Genomic DNA, 9,753 nt, shown 5'->3' on the forward strand with positions numbered 1-9,753 from the left:
GTAGTTTGAGCTGCGCGTTGATAGATCAGTCAGTCAGTCAATCCTTTTATATATTTAGATTCTGTGGTCTAGTTGTATTTCAGTCATCATCATCATCATCAACCGATATACGTCCACTGCTGGACATAGGATCTCACCTGGTGGTAAGTGATGATGCAGTCAAAGATGGAAGCGGGCTAACCTGGAAAGGGATAAATATATTCTGATAGGAGATCCGTGTCCAGCTGGTGACGATGGGTTGATAGTTCCTTTTCACCAGGGTCCGTATTCAAAAGACCCGTACCCTTACAAAGTGAAGTCATTTAAATGTGCGTACAGTACGCAGCAGAAAATAATGAACATCGACCTTTAGAAGGAAATAGCGGGTATGTAGAGCATTGTCTCTGTCGTTGAGACCGACAAAACTTCATAATATAGGTATGCGTGACAGAGACAACGCTTTACATAGCCGAAATGTCATTTTAAAGGCCGATGTACATTATTTTCTGCCGCGTACTGTACGCGACACGTCGAGATGGCAAGCGGGATGGGGACGTTCCCGCACACCCGCACAGACCCCGCCCTAACCCGGTGCGCGGGTGATATGCGGGTGTGCCCCCCTCCTTCCCCCCTTCCCCGCCTTATACCCCGATTGTCATCTCGATCTATCGCATATTATACCAACTTACCTCTTGTTTAAGGCCATTAAGATGGTCTTGGTTCACTTCTTGGGCCTGATGGTGAATTAACACCATCTTCAATATCGACTGCATGAAATGTGGCGGCATTCTTGGCAGACCATCGAGGATCAAACAATCCAAATATAAATAGAATCTGTAACACAAAATTATTGGCATAGAATGATACGTATTGCAATAAGGTCTCCTTCTTCTTCTTTGTTAGCCCTTATCCTCCTCACGTGCATACCTAGGTACTTATGCCATTCTTCCCAGTGCTGGACAAGCCTCCTCCAAGTTTCAAAAATGCAGGGTGTAACCAGAATCCATAAAAAGGTGTTAATCTAGGGTATAATCTATCTCCATACCAAATTTCATGCAAATCCATTCAGCCGTTTTTGCGTGATTGAGTAACAAACATCAAAACATCCACACTTTCACATTTATAATATTAAGTAGTAGGATTGATTTTACCTGAAATTGTTTTCCACCTCGTTCCTCAAGTTGACTGCAAACTTGACTCGTTCAGCGAACGTTTCAGGATCATCGGCTTTGAATATCAACCGAATGCGGGGGACACTGGAATTTGTTTAGTTTTGTAGCTCCGAGTTAGTTAAGTACACCCTAAACCTATAACTGTTATTTGTCATCAGAGATGGTTACCGTTAGTCAAAGGCAAATGCCCATTCCTGGCCAAGGTTTTTTTTATTCAGATACAAGTTAGCCTTATGATTTTTTTTTAAAAAGAATATTAGTCAAACACGATGATTAATATTCCCCTTTCCTCTTTAACTAAGCGTTTAGCTTGTGCTAGGAGTAGGTACGACAATTATATAGTGCAAAGGGTGGGATTTGAACCGGCGACCTTTCGGTTTTCAGTCCACTCCTTTAACCGTTGAGCTATTGAGGCTTCGCACGAGTAGCTTATAATGTTATAAGCTACTCGTGCGAAGCCGGGGTGGGTCGCTAGTGTGTTATAAGTTTAACGTGTGTATATTTATGTGTATTTATGTATCTATGTGTCTGTCTTTTTTATTAGCTATTATTCAGATACTAGTTAGCCCTTGACTGCAATCTCACCTAGTGGTAAGTGATGATGCAGCCTAAGACGGAAGCAGGCTAACCTGGAAGGGGTATGGCAGTTTTTTATTAAACCCACGCCCCTTTGGTTTCTACACGGCATCGTACCTGAATGCTAAATCGCTTGGCGGCACGGCTTTGGCGGTAGGGTGGTAACTAGCCACGGCCGAAGCCTCCCATCAGGCCAAGTTAGAGGTGCTAGGCCGTGATCGTATCCCTGACATCCCGAATAGGAGACCTCATCTCTTCTTTATGTAAAAAGTGGATTTTCTTTATGTAAAAGACGGATCTTACTTAAATCGGCGCTTCGATCCATCCAAGGCCATTATTTCCCATTTATCCGTTTTTTTGTCAAAATTGAAGGCCGCAACGTTAGTCCACTAGAAAGTTAAAGTTTTAAGTTCAAAATGTTGAAAGAAAAGCCAGTTAAGTGCGAGTTGAATCGCACACGAAGGGTTCCGTACAATCGTCACACACTTTTCTTTATTATTTTTTGTTGTAGCGGCAATAGAAATCCACATTCTGTGAAAATTTCAACTCTCTGCCTATTATGGTTCACGTGATACAACCCGCTAACAGGCAGACGGATGGACAGAAGGACGGACGGATGGACGGACGGACGGGTGGACAGCGGAGGCATTAGGGTCCCGTCGGAGATAGCTATTATGACGTAGACATCCGCTAAGAAGGGTTTCGAAAATTCAAACCCTGAGGGGGCAATATAGGGGTTTGAAATTTGTGTAGTCCACGCGGACGAAGTCGCGAGCATAAGCTAGTAACCTTATAAGAATTGTTGAGGTTTTGCAGCATCTCCGACTGATGTTTCGCTGCTTTTCCCTCTAGTTTCGGTATAAAAGCTAATCCTGGGCAAGGGTACTGCTCGCCTTCGATGACACCCAGGCTTAGCCATTCTTCTGGGATCCTGGCAAGGAAAAGAACAATTTTAAGTCTTTTTAAGGTTCCGTACCTCAAAAGGAAAAAGAAACCCTTCACACACAAAGGATCACTTTGATGTCTGTCTGTTTGTCCGTCTGTCTGTCCGTCGTGTCTGTCAAGAAAACATATAGGGAACCTACTTCCCGTTGACCTAGAATCATGAAATTTGTAAAGCAGTAAGTAAAGAAAGTTGTGATAGCCTAGTGGTTAGGACGTCCGCCTTCTAATCGGAGGTCGGGGTTTCAATCCCGGGCACGCACCTCTAACTTTTCGGAGTTATGTGCGCTTTAATTAATCAAATATCACTTGCTTTAACGATTAAGGAAAACATCATTAAGGCAACCTGCATGCCTGAGAGTTTTCCATAATGTTCTCATAGGTGTGTGAAGTCTACCAATCCGCAAATGGCCAGCGTGGTAGACTATGGCCAAAACCCTTCTCACTCTGAGAGGAGTGCTCTGTAGTGAGCCGGTGATGGGTTGATCATGATGAAGTAAAGGAAACTTACTACTATTGGTGGCAAGCAAATACCTGCAGTCATAATCAGTATTATCGAATAGCTCCAGATCCATCTTTGGGAAGATGCTGTAAAGGCTGTAGTACTCTTCATCAGTCAGAGGATACTCAGCTGGTGGTATCAACAGATATGGCTGTATGCCTCGCTCCCGTAACATCTTCTGCAAAAACAGAAACAGATCTAGAAATAGTCCGAAATTCCTCAGTGCTTGAAAACCAGTCTTCAACCAGTGCGTGCAGATCTATCAATGCACAGCTCAAACTACTGGACGGATCGGGCTTTATGCAGATAGCTGTTAAGACGTAGGCATCCGCTAAGAAAGGATTTTCGAAAATTCAACGCCTGAGGGGACAGGTGGACGAAGTCGTGAGCATAAGCTAGTTAGATCTATAAAGTAGAAGGTCGTCTTAAAAAAGGATTTTCAGAAAATCCCGTATGAAAAACGTGATCCTAATCATAATATCCTAATCTAATATTATAAATATGAAAGTGTGGGTGTTTGGATGTTTGTTACTCAATCACGCAAAAACTACTGGACGGATTTGGCTGAAATTTGGAATGGAGATAGATTATACCTTGAATTAGCACATAGGCTACTTTTTATCCCGGAAAATCAAAGGATTTCCGCGTTATTTTGCAAAATGTAAATCTACGCGGATCAATACGGTATTTGACAACTAGTCAAATCAGTAACTTTTTATCAAACGTCAAAACGCGCGTTTAGTATGCGACATTCTATGAAATACCGGTATGTGACGTAACAATCATTTGACGTGCTTTTCTAGTTTAATCGATAATTACAAATGGTTATTACACTTAAAACCAACAAAGGACGTGGATTTTACGTATTTTGGAAGACCCTCTATTTAATAAACACTGAGAAATAATTTATTTTTGATGTAGTCAAATACCCAATTCGCGGGCATCAGCTGGTAGAAAATAAAATCTAGCGCGAGTGTATCGAAGTTGAACTAACCTTGATATTTGCAGCCAGAAATTTCCGTCGCAGCCTTTCTATTTTGACGAGTCGTGGTATTTCTTTGGGCAAAACCACGCTCAGAAACTGGAGCTTCGGCACGAACGTTTCGAACGGGAATTGCTAAAAATATTTGAAAATAGAAGTTTTTTTTTTAAAGAATGTTAGCCAAGTTTATCATGCTGACTAATATTCACTTTCCCCGTCAATTAAGCATATTTATATACTAGTAGGGTGCGTGGGTGCGCGGACCACTAAAGTGGTCCGCGAGCATGCAGCGTTGGTTTTTTAAAATGTGGACTTTATTTGCCATACATTTTCTATGGAAAAATAAATTCCGCCATCTTGATTTTTTTTCTATTCATCGAGTAGACCTTTGGATCCTGATCATCTTTTGCGTAAAAGTGCTCTTCTATCTTTTATACTCTCCGAGATAGACACCGACGAAATTTGTATGGCAGCCATCTTTTTTTCGCCATTTCGAATTTTTTTTCAGCTCATTGGCAAATTGGATGACGTTTCGAATGACATTTGCTCGAGCACCTCCCACCTATCTTCAATACCTTAAGCGTGCTCTTCACCCGTCTCCGAAATCCTCAATCATCAGCTCTCTCCTTATTTCTCCTCCGAATGAATTTTTGTCTTCTATACGAAACCATGTCAAAAAAAAATTTTTCATACAAAAATGTTCAGGAGAGGTGATCAATGAGTGAGTCAGTCAGTCAATCAGTGAATCAGCACGAACAGCTATATATACATAGCTTGTGCTACGAGCAGGTACGATAATAGTGCGACGGGTGGGGTTTGAGCCCCTGACCTTTCGGATTTCAGTCCGCTCCTAGAGAGGGGGGGGGGGGGGGGGGGGGGGGAAATGAAATGATTAATTTGTTTTAAAAGGTCTTTTTAAAATTGTGCCAGGGACCCTGAAGTAAGTTTGCAAAACCTGTATCTCAGGGTCCCCGCTCTCCCTCTTTTAGTGATGCTAAAAACGAATTCGAGATCCCGCAGCAGGAAAGTATGACAACTTACGATACTGTCATCTTCACTATAAGTCGTCCATCTTCCAGGTGGTAACAGGAGCTTAGGTTTCTGTGGCTTTGGCAGGGAGAGCAACATGGGTGCTAGTTTGTCAGTTTTGGCCTAAAATTATACAAGACCTTAAGGTTTAGTAGGTCTCAAGCAGTGGCGTGCAGGTCATATAGGCATAAATGCACTGCTTACCCCAGTTGTAATGGCTCAATGCATATTTTTCATTATGACCTGCCAGTAAATAGGTTCCTACCTAACTAATGCTTACCCTGGCTTCAAACACTATGCACGCCACTGGTCTCAAGGTGCTATGGCGATCTTACACATTCGTAGCTTTAGTTTTAAGTATGTAATTAATTATCACCACTATCATCATCATCATCATGATTAACCCATCGCCGGCTCACTACAGAGCACGGGTCTCCTCTCAGAGTGAGAAGGGTTTCTGCCATAGTCTACCACGCTGGCCAAGTGCGGATTGGCAGACTTCACACACCTTTGAGTACACTACGGAGAGCTCTCAGGTATGCAGGTTTCCTCACGATGTTTTCCTTCACCGTTAAAGCAAGTGATAAACTCTGAAAAGTTAGAGGTGCGTGCCCGGGATCGAACCCCCGACCTCCGATTGGAAGGCGGACGTCCTAACCACGAGGCTACCACAGCATACAAACGACGTTACCATAAGTAAAGTTCACTAGCCTTCGTGAATTGCAAGAACTGTACCTGTAATAGAAGTTTCATGCGTCTCTTAGCGAAGACCTGTTTGGGTCCCTCGTCCTTTGCCAAGTTAGAGACCAGCTCGGAGTAATATCCTCTCTTAGGAATGGCATCACGATCGACGTTGTCGTATACGATATCGTGTCGTTTGATTTTCTTCTTTCTACTGTGCATTATTTATTTTATTTTAAAGAAAACTTTCCTTGTGAATAAATTAAATATTATTTTCAAGGAAATCGGAAAATATGTCACACGAAAATTGACATTGTCAATTTTTTTTATCGTTATTATGATAGCCAGTAGTGCCAATGTGCCAGTGGACCACAAAGTAAGGATAAGTCCCGCAAATTGCTATTGCGCTGGAACCATGTCTCATGAACACAAAAATGACGTCATTTTGACGTCAGCCGAAATAAAAATATACCATCAGCTCGAAACTTCAGTCTAGTTGTCACGCGCATTAGCAATTTGCGGGACTTATATAGTGAATTTTTAATCTGTGTGATTTAAAAACTTTATGGCTGTTTAGTAAGAAAATTCTTTAAGAATTATCATGGACTAAGAGCCAGCGTGCGCCAGACCTTCGTTATTTTATAAAAGCTGAAAGTTTATCTGCCTGTTGCCCTCAACACTGGGAAGAACGTTTGTTTGCATCATGGTGGCTTTACCTATAACAGGTAGGTAATAAAGGTGTAAAAAATCTATTTTTGAAAACCTAAATCCTCGCGAATGAAGTCGCGGGCTTACCCAGCTTACCTATGTAAAACCCCTAAGCTAAGCTGCTATGCTATGAAAATCAAGCTATCGTATTTCTCTTACGAAATCGATATAGCTTTATATTTATGACTTTCCTATGAGGAGAACGCAGTCTATTTTCCAATTCAAAACTGGAATATTCCCTTATGCTGCAGCCCAAACTAGACCGCATGCAATTACTGGCAACACCGTAGGTTACAGCAAATCTTGTATATTCATAAACGTACAGTCAGCAAAAAAAATAACAATACCTGTTTTCGTATTGAAAATGAAATCTTCTATCTTCTTCTATATATATAAAAGGAAAGGTGACTGACTGACTGACTGACTGATCTATCAACGCACAGCTAAAACTATACTGGATGGATCGGGCTGAAATTTGGCATGCAGATAGCTATTATGACGTAGGCATCCGCTAAATGTTTTTACAAAATTCAACCCCTAAAGGGGTAAAATAGTGGTTTGAAATTCGTATGAAAGCTTGTCAGTTTTGAAGTAAGAATCGTGAAATTGTGTATTTACACTAATTGTCATAAACTTAGAAAACATGTATCATGGTTTTGAAAAAATTAGCCCTTAAGTAGAAAAATAAGGGATTTGAAATTTGTATGAAAGTCTGTCGGTTTAAAAAAAATAAAAGGGGTAAAATAGGGGTTCGAAATTTGTGTAGTCCACGCGGACGAAGTCGCGGGCATAAGCTAGTAAAAAGTTAAAAATTTTAGGCCACTAACAATTGCAAGCGGCTGTTTGAAGACAAAGATAACAAATAAAATAAGACTAAGAGATCTAATGAATTCATAGATGTCAAAAGTGTGTTGCTATTAAAAAAGAAACGGTTGAAAAATAATAATAGTCTCATTTCGTTCTTTACTAATTTATAGGTAGACCAGCGAAGTGATTAGCTAGCTAACTAAAAAGTGTTTAGCTCTGAATGATAGCTACGGAGCTCATTTATTTTATTTTTAATCCATTGAAGGTTTTCTACGAATAAATATTTTGATGTCACTCAGTGGAGCTGCAATGTAAAACCAACCAATGTCAAATGAGCACAATGGTTATAATTCAGTGTTAGACTGAGTAAGCGAATCAACCCTCAGGTCATTATGGGACCACTCATATAGTTCGTCTCTTTCTTTTAAGCGTATCTAATGATTTTTCTTAATAGCAAACTTATTAATCATAATCGTCATCCAGCGCAAGCTTGTCTTGTAATAAAAAAAAACTATAGAATCTTTTTTGTTGATGGTACTTATTATGCTGGTTTCCCCCACAATACGCTTGCATGTGTGGCGTCCGCTGAAGATTCTAATCTGTGAAAACCACTAATTTGTACGCGACAGTCCGTTTACAAATACAATAAAACTAGATGATGCCCGCGACTTCGCCTGCGTGGATATATGCTTAAAAATCCTGCAGGAAACATGGATTTTTACGATATAAAAAGTAGCCTACCTATGTAATCTCAGTCAAATCTCAGTCTTTCAAATTTCAGCCAAATCTGTCCAGTAGTTTGCGTGAAAGAGTAGCGCACACACACACACACACTCACACACACACACACACACACACACACACACACACACACACACACACACACAACATACACACGTTCTCGTTTATAATATTAATGTCATATGAACTATTGGCCACCTTTTGGCTAAAGCTTTCATTGCAAAGTTAGGAACAAAATGGCTAGTTTTAGAACAAATTATGTTTAACCTCAGTAATAAAATGGTCCAATTTATTCCACCTCGGGGAAACCGACCAAAAATGGTGGACCAAATTGCTTCCAAGTTTTCACACCTGCTTAATGTTAAGGCAGTCTAGGGGTTAGATCGAGTTCAGTTAGGTTTTAAAGTTCTTTAGAATGTTAGAAAAATTACTAGGAGTGCTTTAGATGGGAGAAATAAATCAAAAAAATTAAGCGTACAAATAAATGAAAATCTGTTTCAGATGTATACAGGTAAAGCCCTTTCATATGAAACCCCACTTAGTATAGTTATCTTACTTTGAAAATTGAAAATACTAATAATTATTTCACAAATTCACGGTTTTCGGATTTATTCCATTACTTAACTTACCTACCTACCAAATTTCATGATTCTAGGTCAGCGGGAAATACCCTATACCTAGGTTTTCTTGAAAGACGACGAATAGACAGACAGACAGACAATAAAGTGATCCTATAAGGGTTCCTTTTTAGGGTTCCGTACCTCAAAAAGAAAAACGGAACTTTCTGAATAGTACTTACCAAGATGGGCTGTGAAATGGTAACCAATAGACAGACAGACAAATACACAGTCGCATTTATAATATTAAAGAATAACATACATACCTAGATTATTTTGTACTAAATATTACATCAAAAAATTATGATGTCTGCAATATCCAAATATTTTTATTTTTATCTGTCCCGAAAGGTCCAGGAAATGTTATTGAAAGTTACAAGAGCCCAAAAAGGACCCTTACAAGCAATAAAACCTTATAAAACAATTCTTTTGATGGCGGAAATAAGGAAGGGCACCGGATATCGGGAATATAATTTGTCTATCCTTTTTTTTTTTCTCGTGAAGAAAATCCATCATGGATACCACCGGCCACAGGCACAGTGGTTAATGGTTATGTCAGACTCCTAGCGACTAAAAACCTCACGAAGTTCCACCCCACCGCTAACGACGGAGCACAAGGGACCAACAACGCCTCGTTACTCCGCCAGCGGATGTCCGCCACGGCAAACCCACCACTGGGGCACTACGTGTCCCCAAACACCGTTAGAGGCATGCCGGAACCACAGCACGCCAACCAACCCGAGGACCACACTGTGAGCGACGGACCGCCCCGTGTCGATCATCCACAGATCCTCACGAGGGCTAGGGCTCGCGGGGAGGGCCCTTCCCTCTCCACGTTCCCCATCCTCACCATCTCCCTCGCCCTTCACCAAATTGGACGAGCGGTGAGCGGGTGAGACCGGTGGTGCAGCCAGTGTTTGGATGTATGATGAAACACTCATCACCAATCACCCACCACAGCCACACCCTCCGTCCTCCATCCTCCGTCTACTGCAGAGGGACGCGCGGACAACACCC

General features: G+C 41.1%; 1 protein-coding gene across 1 annotated transcript in view; it reads right to left on the reverse strand.

Moving 5' to 3' along the window:
* The window catches only part of LOC117993800 (dynein axonemal heavy chain 1-like), an 81,237-nt gene extending 75,127 nt beyond the window's left edge, over window positions 1-6,110 (reverse strand). Inside the window, exons 1-8 of the mRNA XM_034981664.2 lie at window positions 5,918-6,110; window positions 5,195-5,305; window positions 4,166-4,288; window positions 3,204-3,349; window positions 2,517-2,658; window positions 2,031-2,116; window positions 1,131-1,235; window positions 669-813 (exon numbers count right to left, since the gene is read on the reverse strand). Of these exons, the coding sequence (XP_034837555.1) occupies window positions 669-813; window positions 1,131-1,235; window positions 2,031-2,116; window positions 2,517-2,658; window positions 3,204-3,349; window positions 4,166-4,288; window positions 5,195-5,305; window positions 5,918-6,085 (1,026 nt within the window). The 5' untranslated portion in view covers window positions 6,086-6,110. The remainder of the gene's footprint in view (window positions 1-668; window positions 814-1,130; window positions 1,236-2,030; window positions 2,117-2,516; window positions 2,659-3,203; window positions 3,350-4,165; window positions 4,289-5,194; window positions 5,306-5,917) is intronic.
* Between the last annotated feature and the right edge of the window lie 3,643 nt (window positions 6,111-9,753).

Source organism: Maniola hyperantus, chromosome 25, assembly GCF_902806685.2.
Source record: "Maniola hyperantus chromosome 25, iAphHyp1.2, whole genome shotgun sequence".
Classification (NCBI taxonomy): Eukaryota; Metazoa; Arthropoda; class Insecta; order Lepidoptera; family Nymphalidae; genus Maniola; species Maniola hyperantus.